This window comes from Lemur catta, chromosome 1, assembly GCF_020740605.2.
Source record: "Lemur catta isolate mLemCat1 chromosome 1, mLemCat1.pri, whole genome shotgun sequence".
NCBI lineage: Eukaryota > Metazoa > Chordata > Mammalia > Primates > Lemuridae > Lemur > Lemur catta.
Window position 1 is genome coordinate 8,240,805 of NC_059128.1, and position 17,937 is coordinate 8,258,741.

General features: G+C 33.2%; 1 protein-coding gene across 7 annotated transcripts in view; it reads right to left on the minus strand.

The window, feature by feature from the left end:
• The window catches only part of PAPOLA (poly(A) polymerase alpha), a 59,825-nt gene that overhangs the window by 21,468 nt on the left and 20,420 nt on the right, over positions 1–17,937 (minus strand). For all 7 annotated transcript variants that reach the window (XM_045561118.1, XM_045561156.1, XM_045561138.1 and 4 more), the window contains 10 exons: positions 17,557–17,610; positions 14,986–15,097; positions 13,491–13,580; positions 13,262–13,400; positions 11,654–11,726; positions 10,224–10,344; positions 9,233–9,317; positions 4,012–4,065; positions 3,363–3,482; positions 1,653–1,762 (listed from right to left, as the gene is read on the minus strand). In XM_045561118.1, coding sequence (XP_045417074.1) covers positions 1,653–1,762; positions 3,363–3,482; positions 4,012–4,065; positions 9,233–9,317; positions 10,224–10,344; positions 11,654–11,726; positions 13,262–13,400; positions 13,491–13,580; positions 14,986–15,097; positions 17,557–17,610 — 958 coding nt within the window. The remainder of the gene's footprint in view (positions 1–1,652; positions 1,763–3,362; positions 3,483–4,011; positions 4,066–9,232; positions 9,318–10,223; positions 10,345–11,653; positions 11,727–13,261; positions 13,401–13,490; positions 13,581–14,985; positions 15,098–17,556; positions 17,611–17,937) is intronic.

Sequence of the window (17,937 nt, forward strand, 5' to 3'; positions counted from 1 at the left end):
TAGGAACACAACTCAAATGTGTATCAAAATTAGATCACCTTTTGTTTTATTTGCAACTTTCACTTTTATCATGTCATCTCACCAAAGCCAACACTGCTGGTGCTATCAGAATCACTAGAAGTAACACCTGTATCAGTCAGAATTCACAGATGTCACATTGCTAAGTGATTCTACATAAAGTACAATCACCTGACACTTAAATATGTCTTCTGATGTCATACCTTAAGCACTGACACACTCAAATATATGTTCTTTTCCTTTATTTCTCCTTTATATTACAGTTAGTATGTGACACTGATTTTCTTACAAATTATCACCAATATTTTCTCTCCTTCTCTAAGTAGATAAAAAATTTTTAATGTTAAATCTGAATGTTCTCCGGGGAGAAGTCCTCATAGTGGACAGATAAAAATATCACTTTTAGAATTTTTTAAATCAGAGAGGAGGAAGACAATGCTAGAGAGAAAATGGGGTTAGTCTTTAAGGAAAAGGCACAGATGCATATTCATTATTCTCTTGAAAAGTTGTGCATCTACATATAGTCTTAGATTCTCAACTAAATCCATCAGTTGGTCTTTAGTTAAAACATACTACCTTTTATTTATCTCAGGGTACAGGTCAATCTGAAATGTAGACTCGATCACTCTAATCCCTGCCTATGAATTAACACTTGAATCTGTATTTGACACACAGGACAAATTTCTTCAAGTCACCATAAGTTCAGCTTTATCAATTTCTAAAGTTCAAGATGATTAAGGCAGGCCGGGCACGGTGGCTCACTCCTGTAATCCTAGCACTCTGGGAAGCCAAGGCAGGCAGATTGTTTGAGCTCAGGAGTTCGAGACCAGCCTGAGCAAGAGCGAGACCCCGTCTCTACTAAAAATAGAAAGAAATGATTTGGACAGCAAAAAAATATGTATAGAGAAAAAATTAGCCGGGCGTGGTGGCGCACGCCTGTAGTCCCAGCTACCTGGGAGGCTGAGGCAGTAGGATTGCTTGAGCCCAGGAGTTTGAGGTTGCCGTGAGCTAGGCTGACGCCATGGCACTCTAGCCTGGGCAACAAAGTAAGACTCTGTCTCAAAAAAAAAAAAAAAAAAGATGATTAAGGCAGTCAGACATACACTCAGTCTTTTAGACAACCATATACACTCATGTTGTTTCTAATTTCATAAGGAAATGTGGACAAGCCAAGTTTAAAATGGTTCTACTTAACTTTAAGGTCTATCACAAGAGAGAAAAATCATTTATATGCAGGTTGAGTATTCCTCTAATCCGAAAATCCAAAATCCGAGTTGCTTCAAAATCTAAAACTCTTGAGCACTGACATGACACTAAAAGGAAATGCTCACTGAAGCATTTCAGATTTCAGATCGGAAATGCTCAACTGGTAAGGATAATGTAAATATTCCAAAATCCCAAACAATACAAAAAAATCCTAAACACCGATTCCTAAGAATGTCAGATAATAGATACTCAACCTATATTTGACATTATTGAAGCTAGTAACTAATACAAAGCCATTATTTTGATGATCATTTTTTAATATTCCCAAATAATTTCAACAGTTATTACAAACATCACTATGATGTACATCAAGACAAATTCAAATATGCAAACAACTTAATGTTTTCATTACCCAAGTACAGACATACCTGTGTCTGTGAAAGACTGAATATCATAGGTGAGATCAACACTGAGGTTTTCAGAGTTTTCCGTTTTTTTAAACACTAACCCAATCACCCACATTGTACGAAATTCTTCCCTGAAAAGAAGAAAATTATCACAGTTTATCAGGATTTCATGAAAATATAATCATCAACAAGGCTGACAATCTAAGCTACGTGGGAAAATTTGCAATACAAATATATGAGCAAACTCAAGCTTTAAGCCCAAACTCCATCAAAACTTAAAGTCCTTCCCAACAACCTATCCTCTATATTCCTATTACTATATAAACAATCAGAGTTCCAGGACAAATATCCTCTTACAACTGTACATTGATGGCCAATGTTCTTAATGATTTGAAAGTACCAAAGGCACTGCAATCAAAGAAAAAGTATATTCAAACTACGGAGGGGAAAAGAATAATGCTTTTTAGAAAACTCTGAAACAAAAAAGGATCTTCTAGATATAAAAATTTAACTAGAACTTTATATTTCTTAAACTTTTAAAATCCGATTTAAAAGTCCACATGAACAGAAGCACAGAGCAATTAGTGATTGAGCTACTTCTGGACATTTAATGGTTTATCCCCTGAATGGAGCAGCATATAGTATTTTATAGTAATTAAGACTGCAATAACTGGGCTGGGCCCAGTGGCTCACGCCTGTAATCCTAGCACTCTGGGAGGCCGAGGCAGGAGGATTGCTTGAACTCAGGAGTTCAAGACCAGCCTGAGCAAGAGCAAGACCCAGTCTCTACTAAAAATATAAAAATTAGCCAGACGTTGTGGTGTGCACCTGTGGTCCCAGCTACTCGGGAGGCTGAGGCAGGAAGATCAATTGAGCCCAGGAGTTTGAGGTTGCTGTGAGCTAGGGTGCTGCCACAGCACTCTACTTAAGGCAACTGAGACTCTGTCTCAAAAAAAAAAAAAAAAAGATTGCAATAACTAACAAAATTGTAAAAAAGCTCAAATAACTTTTTTACATGATTAGAAAGGAAAAATTCTTTATAAGAATAGTTATTCCATAACAACACAAACTTAAGGGATCCCTTCACCTACATTTTTAAATCTTTCTTTAATGCTGTTTTTTTTTTTTTTAAAAAGCTCATTACTAATATTCTCCAACCTCTCCAAAGGCAACACAGTATAGGTAGAGTCTCATTAATAATAACAGGAACAATCAAACCAGCAACTGACCTACATAAAGGACCCTGAAAAGGTTAAAGTAAGCCTGCTTTTATTTTATATATTTTCTCAATGGTCCAGAATCAATCACAAATCGGATTTTTGTGGGGTCAAAACAAAATATGTTCCCTTTTTTTAAAAAAAACTAAAAGCAGCAGCAAAGACTGATGTATAGTATACAGCAGCTAAACCAACAACTATTGTACAAAAAGTAAGAAGGAATGTTAAGAAGCAATGCTAAAGATAGTATTAGAGCAGATGAGCAGAATTTGAACTGTAGTTAATGGAATTAGAGACTATTATCAGAAAAGGTTTATTTCAGTGCAAATTCTTCTCAAGAAATAGTCTTTCTCTTCAATGCATCTGGTCAGGAAAAACTTATAAATTCCAAATTTTTTAAAGCCGTATGTAATTAATAGAATAGTGATACTAGTTATAAAACTTGTCTGTAAAAGCTTCTATGAATAAAAGTTGAAAAAAGGAAGAGATTAGATTGAATTAGAAGAGTGCTTACTTGTCAGGATTTTCCTTGGGTGCTGGAAATGACTGGGGATTCACATGAGCCAGTGTAATAAATTCATTCTTTTCCAAGCTTCCAACTAGGATTCGAATTTTTGATTCCACCAAGCCCACCCTGAACAAATGTCACTTAGTATTAATGAAAAGTTTTGGTTAACTTTTAAAAAAAAATCAAATGCACAAAATCAAATGTCCATGTAAAAAAGTAATATGAAGATCATAAATAACTTAAAACACACACCAGGGCAGTTCAACTCGCAGAACTCCCAAAGATAAAACCAAAAGCTTTACGCTCTACCCCAAAATGCTGAACTAGACGAAAAAGAGAACCAAGATACACTTCATTCAAACCAGCAAGGTTATAAAAGTTATTCCCAAAAATATTTAAAGAAAAATCAGTAAGCTAAACCAAAGCACTATAGTTAAGAAGAAATGATACATGGATCTCTATAAAACAAACAAAAAAACAAGTTATATATGCATATGAATCTATACTTCCATTATAAATAGTAAAGTTCCAATTAGGAACAAATCAAACCAAACTGGATGTTTTAAAGACTTCCTCCCATCTCCTATGTGTATTCTGTGGCTATCTGATTCATTCTGATGTTTATTTTTTCTGTAAAGTCTAATCTTATACTCACCATTCTAGGCGTTGTTTTTCTGTTGGTGCACTTGCTAGAAGTACAATATAATGCCTTTGAAGATAAAGACAACATGCTATTTATTTTATTTACGTGCTTTGTGCTGGATATTAAACCATAATGTAATAAGCTTCCTTACAGTTATAGATCAACATCAGTTTAGCAAGGGGGACTAAAATGTCAATATGCAAATAAAATCACATGCTATATTCCACATATTTCTAAGTACTGGCAATTTTAATTCTTCTCAAAAAGACAGTGATTTTGTGAATAATTAGCAAATAAAGTAGCTTAATTCAAGAACGTTGAATAAACAATAACTGTTCAATGACACCAGTAGAGCGCTCTACCTATAAGATTAAAGAGTTGCTCACTAAAATATAACCTATAAAAAATGCTTCAATGGAAAACAAAAAGCCAGGGTTCTAGCCACAAAAACATATAACTAAATATATATATTACAACAGTAACTTCCAAAACAATGTGAAACACATCATACTTTTCAATTCAAATTAAATGGTAGGGAAAATTAAACTGAATACTGAAATTAGGCCCCATGATTTTTCCCAACGATAAAAATTTATTTCTACAACAAAAAAACTGACATCACTAACGTGAGAGCAACAAATCTGAATTCTATCAGAAATTTAATCCCATTCAAATTAGAAAAAAGGTAAGTTTTCAATTGAGAAAATACTATCATGACCAAATATCTAAGTCTTTCTAAAACAAACTATTTAAAACTGAAGTGTAATTAGTAGGGTTCAATTTCCTAAGATGAAAAAAAGTTCAGACCTATATACTCTCCTACAGTATCCATTTTAGAAGAGTTGGAAGATAAACTTCACACCAGAAACTTTTACCTCAAAATGCAAACTGACATCACTAGTATTTAGTATAGATACTAATTTGGAAAATGGCAGTATAACCAAAATTTAAAATTATTTTATTCTCTTAGAAGTCTGAAATCTTTCCTATATTCTCAATCACGTTTTAAAAAGTTTCACAAAAGTCTGACCTAGATTCAGAGAAAAACTACAAAGTATAGTTCAAAGAAAATTCTTCAGCCAAAAATAAAGGACATTTTTAGGTAAGGTTACTAAAGGTTTGGCAACTTCAAGCATTTTTTAACCATATTCCCTTAAAATAGTCCAACTGATTATTTGAAAAATGCTTCCAATTCTTCAGAGCTATGTAACCATGTAACCCTAAACAACTTTTAAGATTTGCGTAAAATGGGATGGACAATAGTACCCCTCTTATTGTGAAGTTCAACTGAGTTAACTTAAAATGTATAAACTTAAGGTAACACAGGTAAATATATAAAAACAAGGTATACACAGATAAGTGAATATGCAGTCCAACTCCATACACCAAAACTTCCTTTACCAGTTTAATTTGTTCAGCATTATTTGGAACAAGCCAAATACAGAGAAAACACAGATGGCCCAAATAAATAAGTCAATAAAAGTCACATAAAAGCACTAAAAGCTCATGCGTCACACATATAGATAAACCCATACTCAGAGTCCTAAATCAAACAAAATCCTAAAAGCTCAGTAACCTGACTTCTAGGTCCCTGAGACATTAAAAACGAACTGACTAAAATTAAAAGGAAAAAAAAAAAGTAAGGGAGATGAGCTTTCTCACGAAAGTATAGCAACTTATAACAGGAGACAACAAAGTATAAAAATCAGACATACATACAAAAACTCAAAATGAAGATTCTTAATAACGACCTGAGTCTTCAACAAAAGCTTAAATGATATACAATATTCTCCATTTATGAAGGGTAAATAAACAATCCATTTGCATCTAATTTTGCTGACAGCCCAAAGTTTAAAGACTTGAAGCCTATACAGTTCAATTTTATTTCTTGCAGAAATCAAAGGAGGGGGGGAAGTATCTACTTTGTACATTTTTTATGCACAAATGTATATATTTACGTATAGGTAAAAATGTTAAAGAAGATCTAACAAGTGTTTATGCTGAGGTTAAATGTCTTTTACTCAGCCACCTTTAAGCAAACTTGAATTGAGAGACATAAAATGCTGTAATAGAAATAACCTACAAATATGAGTGGCTCATCCAAAAAATTGAAAATAAAATTCCAACTTCATTCTGTAAATTTCCTAATTTTTAAGTTTTAAAAATCAGGATTGGTATTCAATTCTTAACATCCCTATCATACCACAGAAACCAAATAGAAGTACATCTAAATTAAATGTTATTTTGTTGTTATACCAAAAAATGTGATCCCCTATTTCATAACTGCCATGTCAAAAAACTACCATGCTGAAGATGTTCCAATGTCTCCATGAAGAGACTTTGAAGTCTTAAAGCAACTGTCATTACTTTTTCCCCAAATTTAAAGTTTATCATATAGTAAATTTACTAAAATTTAACCAATAAAATTTAATGATATAAATATATCCCCAAAGAATCGAAATAAAGTCCTAAGAACACTTAACTTAGTTGCTTTATTACCTAATAGCTATTTACAAAAAATTCTGTAAGTGGGTCTCTGTGCCATTTCATGTTAGTATTTTACCTGGGAAGATCATAACTAAGATGTTGTACAATGCCTGCAATTCTATCTTAATTCAGGACCAGGAGTTACAGTACAGTATCTTAAAATTTTTAAAACAAATTTTAAGGCAAAATTATTTTATATATACTTGAAATGAGAACACTGTGATTTTCCTAAATACCTCTCCTTGTTTCCTAGTAAAAGGTAACATCTGAAATAAGTATCCCAGTTCCTAATGTTAATGATCTTACTGCTACTTATTTAAGTGTTAACTTGAATATCTTGAAGGAGAAATACAAAAAATATTTTCTTAGGACTCCTTAAAAACTTCGTGAAACAACGTTACCCTTTTTTCTTAAGGAACACTGATAACTTTCTAGAAGGTGATTAGTTTACTTTTAAGACAGACAAAGTTTCCTCCATGGTTCTCTCCCTTTCAAGAATGGCAGGTGTATCTCACATGATTTAAAATCCTACACAGGCTGGGAGTGGTGGCTCACGCCTGTAATCCTAGCACTCAGGGAGGCCGAGGCGGGAGGATTGCTTGAGGTGAAGAGTTCGAGACCCCATCTCTACCAAAAATAGAAACAAATCAGCTGGACAACTGAAACAGAAAAAATTAGCTGGGCATGGTGGCACACGCCTGTAATCCCAGCTACTGGGGAGGCTGAGGCAGGAGGATTGCTTGAGCCCAGTAAGTTTGAGGTTGCTGTGAGCTAGACTGACGCCATGGCACTCTAACCCGGGCAACAGTGAAACTGTCTCCAAAAAAAAAAAAAAAAAGAAGGAAAGAATAAAATCCTACACGTAACAAATGATAGTACTTTTAGCACATGCTTCAAAGGTTTAATGAACTTTGACTCAAGGGAAAACTAAGGATTTCAATACAGTTGTATAGCCAATCTTCAGGGTATTTCTTATGAGGGTATGTCTTAAGAATTCAAATTTGTGAACACCTCCCAAAGCCAGATTATAGTCATCCCTGTATCTTAAAGAGGAAAATTTCTGGAGAATTATAACATGGTATGGATAAAATTAGTCCACCGTCATATTTTCAAGTTTTACCAGTATACACAGCTGAAATTCAAATTTTCCTCATATAATTTCTTCTATTTGTTGCTATTTCCTTATATCTAATATGTTTAATTAAAGTTGTTTTTGATAACCTAAGAAGATTTGTTTCAGGAGACGTCAGTAAAGATTAGCAATATAACATCTTTTAATCAGTCAAAGACTGTATAGGTACCATGTGGCAAAGATCAAAGCATAGTTTTAAAAGAAACACTAAGCAAGCTTTTTAAAAGGCACAAAGTTCTAATAATGTGAATTTATTCCAATGAAATGACAAAGTCAAGGTTTGTTCAATTTCAACATTAATTTTTCTTAAAGTGAAGGAAGCCTGTAGGTATTTTCTACCCATCTTAGTCCTATAAAGAAGTGAGGGAGGAATAAGTATGAACCTAACTTTATCTTTGATCCTCAGGACTGAAGACATGCTGATCCTTTTCTGTAAGACCAATTTCTTTATTCTCCTTAGATGGAAGTAATTATGTATTCTTTATATCATACTTTTAAAATTATCAGTATATGTTTATTTAAATGCTCAAAGGTACTTCCTCAACCCAGGTTAAAATAAAAAACAAAGAAAAATTACCTGCCAGATGGAAAGCAAACTTTATGGGGAGTAAGTAATAAATCAAAAGCATTCAGTATTACGCTATTTTACTTTTTACTGACAACATAATGCTCCCAGAACACAATTACTGGCTCCATTATTGCTTTTTCATGCAAAAGATACAGAAACAAAACACAGAGACATCATGAAGGTCATCATTCTTGTTTTTAATTGGGGAAATAGCATAAAGCAATCTTGTTTAGATCACAAAACACAATCCAACACAAGATCAAATGGTCAGGAAAGTTTCAAGCATTAAAAAAATTTTTTTAAATGGGACTTCTGCAAGTTTCAGCCCAGGGCAAATAAGTATGCAAGTCCGTTTTTTTTTTTTTTTAAATAAGATTTATTAAACTTACATTTTTCATCAAAATTAACACAATAAGGCTTTTAACCTGTACTAAGGTATTAAACCATTATATTAAAACCATTAATAAAAATTATTATACCCATTTAAATCCCAAGAAAACTATTTGTAGAAATATTTGAAGGGGCTTTAATAACATTAGAGGAAAAAGGTAAGCCAATAATGTGCTGTTAAGTATTGAAAACATTTAATTGGCTATATAGTGACGTATTATTAGCTTTCTCTATGCTATAAAAAATCTTAATGATAAATAAGTTTCCAGAATTAGATGAAAATATTTAGTTTCTTAGTAGAGAATATTAACTACAGATTTTAACAGTTTACCCATTAGCCAATGTATGCAGACTTACTGTTTTGGTCACGAATGACATATGCCTACTGAACTGATGTTGCTACAAATGTAGTAGGAGTTCAGTTAGATAAGGCAGAAAAATTGTAGGGGCTTCACATTATCTTAACCTCCACCCCCCAAAAAAAAGAGTTTACTAAAACAGTAAGTATGTCCTTTCTGACAAGAAGGAAAAATCTATAGAAGATGTTTAAAGGTAAATACAAAAGATTAGTCTAGCAAGAAGAGGTGATAATAGACACTACCATTAAATCATTACTTAAAGAGAGCAACATGTCCGACATGCCTTAAAATACATACTTGTACTTTTGAAAGAAGTTTGGAGCTTCAAAAAGTTTGGACCACTCTGCCTTACTCAGCAAAATTTCATCTGTGATAGCAAGACCTAGATTAAAAACATATTAAAATGTTTGCATGCTTCAGTCTAACCATCTAGAATTTTAAATAATTTTAATCATACCACATGCACTCACTATAATCCTAAAATGAGAATTTTAACGAAGTTTCATAGAGCATTTTCTCACATAGGTACACACATTTCAAAAAAGCTGAAAGATAGCCAGGTTTCTTCTCATAAAGTACCATTATTCTAAAATGCCATGCTCATGGAATGACTTTTCCTCAAAACTGAAACACTGAAGTTACCTAAGAAAAATTTCCCATATACTTTGTTTACTGCCTTTCTGAAAAAAGGTTTCCTGTTGTTTCTAAAAGTATAGAGGCATCTTCCCATGAAAAGCCTCTATTTAGGCAATAGAAAGAATTTTAAACTTCTAAATTTAAAGCTGGTGGTTGAATAGCTGATTCAGTCTCCTTGACTGCTTTCAGTCAAACCAGTCTTGTTCTAGTTACTTCCCTCAAAGAACATTTGGAATAGCTACACCTTCATATTAATAGTACAACTGGAGTTCAAAAATGGCGAAAGTTTCTTCCAAAATAATGGACAATCTGGCCTCAATCCTGCTCAAAACTCTTCCCAGGATATACAGTCTGCTAAGCATCTGTCACCCAGTGTAGACAAACCATTATTTTTAATTTTACGAGACAATAGTATGGCACTGAACCAGCCTCTGGTGGTTTTCAGTGTTGGTTAAGGTTCCAACTTAAAAAATAAATTGCCTAAAAGGAATTAAATTTTTTTGAGTCAGTTCTCAAATATACCATTATAAATAAACACCAAAATCCACTTCAGTGAATGCCTCTTCAATTTAAGTTGCATAGCTGACTACTGGATCTACAATGGTAGGTAAATCCTTCGTGTATAAAGCAGAGCATAAGCATAAACACTTACCTTGTTTAAACTCCTCAACCATGACCATCCGTGTTGAAACGGACACATTGTACGTGGAGTTCTGTTGTGGGTATGCTGGTGTAATTATAGGCATAAGATGGTACCTATCACTGGGGTTTACCTACATACAACAACAGCCAATCAGTTTCTTCAAGTACATATGCAACAGATACTTGGACTTTTTACCCCTTGTTAAACTGAACCAATGATTAAATTTTATTTCACTCATAGCTGGAGTTAAGAAAGAAAAACCATGTAAGGAGACACTGTTTTATAGGAAATCTTCATAGAATCAGAGATTTGTTCTAAACTAATGATTTGTTTCAACCATGGGCATGACTATTTTGGCAACCTTACTACAAACAGTGTTGTCTGCTGAGCAAAAAAAGGTTCTCTTGGGAAATTTACTGATGTTTAGTTTTTCTTTATTCAACAACAGAAATGGGGGTGTACACACAATTACACTTTAGAGAAATATCATGCTACAAAATGTTCTGTGTAAAACTAATTTTAAACAAGATGAAAAGCTAAATTTTTAATATACCCTTAAGTTATAAGGAGTTCAAGCTTATTGACACATGGTGAAACTACATTATCCATGTTGACATCATTTTAAAGAGATACTGGAATGGTTTATTAACGGTTTATCTGTATACTACGCAAATTGTAAACTCCCGTTCTCTAAAATTAAATGCCCTGAGGTTTGGAAAACTTGAAAAGACATAGTTTGATGTAATTCAAACAGAACTTAAATTTTTTGATATTACAGTAAGATAACAAATTTAGAAAATTAGAATTTCATAAACCTAGAAAGGCTTATTCAAATCCAAATTTCTCTTTATCAATTTATAAAGTACATGTTGTTAATATTTAAAATGAGTAAGCTGTAAATGTCATAATTTCCCAAGAAACAATGGAAGCTCTTCTTTAGCCCAACCTTGTTTTTATAATCTCTGAGATATCTAAACCAATTTTTACAATTACATCATGGTAATTAAAGTGATACTGCTTATAGGTTATCTGCCACATGTAAACATTAGGTAAAAGCTTTCCTAAAACCACCCAGTTTTAACAAAATATTTAGATAAAATAAAAAAAAAAAGCAGGGATTTTTAGTATCCTTTTATTTTTTTTTTTTAGCACAAATGCCCACACAACTTTGACTTACAAGGTAGTTCTATATAGAATAAATTAAAATGTTAGTAAAATTCATATTAAAAACTATGTACAATTAAATGTGGTTTACAGGGTACATAATTATGCTTCTCACATCGGAGGACAATTATAGTTGAGGTTATCTAAAAGAAAGTGTCATATGGACATGTCCACTCATACATAAAAGGGTGGGAAGTCTCCCTAGAGTTTATGTAGATGATTTTTACTTGTTATTGCACAGTGTGAATTTGTAGGGGAAAAAATAATACACTAACCCTTGGGTCCCATACAGGCAAATTAAGATTGCATTCTTCAGGCTGTTTCAATAGCACTGGATTTGGCCATTCCCTGTTTAAAAAGATTGTAGCACTTGATAAGACTATAGGATATTACCAGCTAAACGTATTTTGTTAAACATAAAGCATTTGTGAATGTGATCCTTCTTCATTCATCCTGCCCTCAAGGTACATATAACCTTATTCCTTTCTGTCAACATTAGACTATTCAAATTACTTTTCCCTTAACTAAGAAATTAACTTACTTGCTAGCTTTCTCATACTGAAGTCAAACATGTTCTCTGCTTCTCAAAGAACTGGTAAAGGACTATTTAAACAAAGAAGCACTATCCCAAGATGTCTGATGTGTTTACCTCAACCACGAATAGAATAAATTAAATCCCGCTTGAAAGACAAAATTCCTGTCTTTATAATACTAGTTCCACCCAAAGCCAATTGAGAATTCAAAGATATTTCTGATTATAGTCAAAGGGATATGAATAATTGTAATAATTAGGAAAATAGTTCTCTATTTCATGACTTTAAAGTTTTAATATGAATTAAGTGTAATAAAACTTTGTGGTGTGAACACATTCTCAAGACATGTTCCATAAATGAGCTGATTCAGTCCTTTACAGAAGAGATAAAAACTAAAAAACATTTGTCATCCTTTACATCAAGGTTAGCTTCTCAAAAAATATCTGCTTATGTATGTGTAGCATTAAGAGAAATTCTGACATTCTTTATCACACCTGATTATAAGTCCTACCAAATCCCAAAACACCAGAATGTGTACTGAAAAGTGTGGCACAGTTTGTTCTAAATTATAAATTGTCTCCAATAACTCTAATTTTTATAAAATTAATAGAAAATAACTCAAGCAGAGGGAGGAAGGGCAAGAATAGGAATGGAAGATTTAAATTTTTAAGATCAATTTGAATAAAACCCAAGAACCCACACCTTTTAAGCCAAACCGACTATCTTCTTTTATCTTACTTTTCTTAAAAGAAATCATGGTTGACAAATGTGGACATCTTGAAATGAAGGAATTAAAAACAAAAATCTCTCCTGGGTTAATGACTAATCTCAAAAGGATCATCAATTGCAAGCACATAATGTTAACTTAGTCTTTAAAGGCTTTTTATGAAAATTTACATCTTCAATATTTTACCAAATATAAATGGACAGCTGAAAGCAAAAGCAAAATACAATCACAATAAACTAATGGCCTATAGATTTAGAAGAATTCAAAGAGTGAAAGAAGTGATATGTAGAAGTTTTATGCAAAAGTAACTGACATTCCTGCCCATCAATAAATTGGATTTTATCAGATGTTACAGCTAAACTTCAGAATTTATTTAGAGGGTAGATTTCTGCAAGGAACTACAAATAGAATCTGTCTTACTACTATCCTGGCAGAACTAGGGAAAAGAAATGGAGTTTAGATTGTCCTTTTATATACAATGTGATCTCCCCGCCAAGGCTACCTGAATGGCTACACCATGAACTAAAATTTGAATCTGAAACCAGCTGCAGAAATGTCATAGAAATAAGACTAAACTTCAGTGTCTACAATCAATTTTATTTTAATATAATCTAAACACATACCATTTAGAAAATACCAAGAAAAATTTATGTACAAGAGTTGATGCTATTGCATTTGGATAAAGCTGGCAAGTTCTTGCTACTAGCATAGCCCAGGAAACACCACCGAGGAAACCTAATATATTGGAATAGATGTTGTGGCCTGTTGATAAGGGAAAAGCAAAAAGATAAGTTAGTGTTGAACAAAAGTTTGAATATTTTTAATAAGCTAGCCAACAAATTCTGAACTCACGTTTGGCCCATAGTTTGATAGCTCTCAGAGTTAACCTGAAGTTGTCAATGTTTGGTACTAGATGTAAAATTTCATCGGTTACCCTGCAACCTGATTAACAGGGGTGAAAAAACAGAACATTAAATCATCAAAAATTTAATAATAATATTTCTAAATTTTCTGAGATTGACATCAAAATTAAATAAAATTTTTTACTTGGTAGAATCAGTAATGTTAACTCCATAACAGGCTCCAAAAAAAAAAAATCTAAAACATTTATTTTCTATCATAAACATTGCCCCAAACCAAAGAAAATGAACTATAACCTGCCTAATTTCAAACTTTAGACCCATAACCAAAACTTTCCAGTCCAGAAATACCAAGGAGGGCTCAAACTACTCAAGTTTCCAAGAATTGTTCTTTAAGATCACAGTAACAAGCTATGTTAATTAAAATTGCAAAGTAGTCCTTTTTGAGGCCGGGCGCGGTGGCTCATGCCTGTAATCCTAGCACTCTGGGAGGCCGAGGCGGGTGGATTGCTCAAGGTCAGGAGTTCGAGACCAGCCTGAGCAACAGCAATACCCCGGCTCTACTAAAAATAGAAACAAATTAGCTGGCCAACTAAAATATATACAGAAAAAATTAGCTGGGCATGATGGCACATGCCTGTGGTCCCAGCTACTCGGGAGGCTGAGGCAGTAGGATTGCTTAAGCCCAGGAGTTTGAGGTTGCTGTGAGCTAGGCTTATGCCATGGCACTCACTCTAGCCTGGACAACAAAGTGACACTCTGTCTCAAAAAAAAAAAAAAAAAAGTAGTCCTTTTTGGCTAGGCACGGTGGCTCACTCCTGTAATCCTAGCACTCTGGAAGGCTGAGGCGGGAGGATCGCTCGAGGTCAGGAGTTCCAGACCAGCCTGAGCAAGAGCAAGACCCCATCTCTATCAAAAAATAGAAAGAAATTATCTGGACAACTAAAAATATATAGAAAAAATTAGCCGGGCATGGTGGCACATGCCTGTAGTCCTAGCTACTCGGGAGGCTGAGGCAGTAGGATTGCTCGAGCCCAAGAGTTTGAGGTTGCTGTGAGCTAGGCTGACGCCATAGCACTCTAGGCGGAGAAACAGAGTGAGATTCTGTCTTAAAAAAAAAAAAAAAAAAGTAGTGCTTTTTCACTTAACAACTGATGATATTACAAAAGAGTATCTGGATCAAAATTAATTAGGCTTATATAGGGAAACCTAAATCACTAGCAATAGAGTACAAAGATCAGTCTTTTTAAGTGTCCCAAGTACTATTAATGACAGAAGAAAAGCAGTAACAGTGTAAGATACTAATGAGCAAAATAAACTACCAGACACTTCTCTGTAGTCTCTTAGGTAAAGCACATTTTATTTGACTCACAATGGATTAACAATATGGACATTAAAAGCTCCATTACAAAACTTGAGGTAAAAAACAACTCCTTAATATATGATAAAAAGTGCAACTACACAAAAGGAAGTAAGCTTTGACATACCGTTAAGACTTCTTATGCATCTTATATCTAAATTTTTAAGCAAACTGTCATCTCGTAGATCCAAATCTTCTGGAATAGTCTGCAGTGCTAATCTTGCAAACAAAATATCAATCTAAAACAAAAACAAAACTTAACATTCCATATTTGTCAAACTACTTTTAAGGCATTTCTATTTAAAAAAAAACAAAACAAACAAACAAACAAACAAAAAAACATTTAATTCTCCTTAAAGCCAGAATCTTCTCATCAATTATGAACGTGACAATACCCCTCCCAAAAGCCTAACCTATATTAATGCCTATCACAGGTATTTTAATCAGATAATGTTAAAACATGGTAACATAAAATGGAACTTGTACACCTAATCATACTTAGTTTGATTTATGAAGTTTGTTAAATACATCTACTGAATTTAGTAAGTTTGCTAAATGCATATACTGAATTACTTAAAATGAACTGTTTAGTTTTTTTCCCACCCTCCCTAGCCCTCCAGTTTAGTTCTCTATGAATTATAAATTGATTATATACTAAACAGTACCCAAATATAAGGCAAATATCCTTATATTTAGCCCAAAAATACCTCTCAGTAAAAAGGATCTCCTTATATGAGAACTTACATGTCTATAATACTACAGTATGTTTTTCAAATTTAGTTTTTTTGTTGTATTTGTTTTTTACCCCCAGAACTTAACTTAAAATAGCACCAATTTAGTTTTGAATAGAAACAAACAACAAAACAAAAACACTGGGAACGCTGGGTGTGGTGGTTCACGCCTGTAATCCTAGCACTCTGGGAGGCCAAGGCAGGAGGATCACTCGAGGTTAGGAGTTCGAGACCAGCCTGAGCAAGAGCGAGAACCCATCTCTACTAAAAATAGAAATAAATTATCTGGACAACTAAAAATATATAGAAAAAATTAGTCGGGCATGGTGGCGCATGCCTGTAGTCCCAGCTACTCGGGAGGCTGAGACAGGAGGATTGCTTGAACCCAGGAGTTTGAGGTTGCTGTGAGCTAGGCTGACGCCACGGCCCTCTAGCCTGGGCAACAGAGCGAGACTCTGTTTCAAAAAAACAAACAAACAAAAAAAAAACACCACACTGGGAAAAGCACAATTTACATCAGCCAGAGTTGAGGCTAATTTAGAAGTCTTCTAGAATTCAACTGACAAAATCATTTTTCTTTTTAAAAAGAAAGGTAAGAGGGCAAAGGAACTCAGCACAGATTTGGCAATTATTTCTGAGAATATGATGTCGTGTTTCTAATTTGGATGTTGTTATATAAACAAGCCTTTTACAAATTTACAAAATCACTTTAAAAAGCAGTATCTTCAGAGCATATAATGAAAATCATTTAAACGTACACCTACATGATAGAAGGAAAAAACTGTACAATTATAGAAATAAGTACTTACAGTGTAGAATAATGTTTTCAATTAAACAGATTTCAAAATCTAGTATGTCCCTCAATTTAGACAGAAATAAAAATTAAATGCTCATAAAACTAGGTAACACAAAAAGCAAGTCAGTGATATTAAAAAAATTCTAGGACAAATTATTTTAAAATTTCCTAAAGTATTTTTTAAAATAGCTATTTTCTAATAGTGTTATTTTATATATATATATATACATATATATGATAGAAAACTAACACATTAAATATTTTTAAGTAGCTATGACTTGCATCTCCATCCTGTAAAGTTTACTAAGTTGAGCTGGGTCTCCTAACAAAAAAATTTCCTCTGTATCAGTAATGTTCTTTCTGGGAAAATGAGGCATCACCTTATAATTTATAGTAGAGATTATCTTACATTTATTTAAACATTATTTAAGCCAAAACTATATGAATTTGATAATCTTTTATCAATGTTAACATTTAATGTCTACTTACTAAGGTTAATCATTTGACTTTTCATAAAAGACACAGGTGAGCATTTTATGCAGCAATCCTAGAATCCCATCTTTTTTTTTTTTTTGCAAAACAGCAAATTATTATTCTTTCAGTTTCCAAAACTTTATAATCTTCACTATTACCATCAGTGACTTTCTAGCACCATTATGTACAGGAAAGGAAACAAAGTTGCTTCACTGCCAGTTTTGTTCCAATTACTTTCACTATACACGCTAAAAGCAGCAAGGAGAAATGCACAACACCTCAGCAATTTAACATCATAAATCTTCCCATCAGAAAATATTTCAGCACACATACTCTCAGTGTACACTGTTATCCCAACTTTCAAATGAAGTTAAGGCAAAAATATATTATGTTATTGCCTTAACTGAGACTAAAACTACAGAAAATTTGCATATGGAAAAACTACCAAGAAAACTGTTTTGTAATAGCACTTCAGTCCAAAGTTTCATTACTTCTGTTTTAGCTCCAAATTTCAATTGGTGTTTTCTAAAAAAGACTAAAAATGGTATTTCTACTAAGAACAGTCATTTCCATTAAAAAACCTTGTTATTAACATCACAACCAACTAATTATAAACTTTAAACCAAGTTTTTGCCCTACATCAATCAAAATTAGTAACACCACATAGCAAGAACTGTCAATTTAAACTACCCCTTACCTCTATCCCATCAAAACAGAGTTTGATAACTGGTACAAATGCCTCTTCAACAGCCTGTAGGAAAAATAAACAAATTTAGTGTCTCTGGAACTACACATTAGGCCTCTACTAATTTTAGTACTTTTAAATGAATGTGATACTTGAAATTGTTTAAACATAATTTAGCATAATACCTGACACAAACATACGTTCTCAGTAACTACCTTAAAAACACTAGGCTCTGAAATCAGACCAGAAATCAAGGCTCAAATTTTTGATTTCTGCCACTCATCAGATGTGTGCCTATGGCCAGATGACTTTATATTTATTTTGTTTGCCTCAAATTCCTAATCTGTAAATGAGTTTATGATTTTAGGCTTGTTTTAAAGAAAATGAGAACAC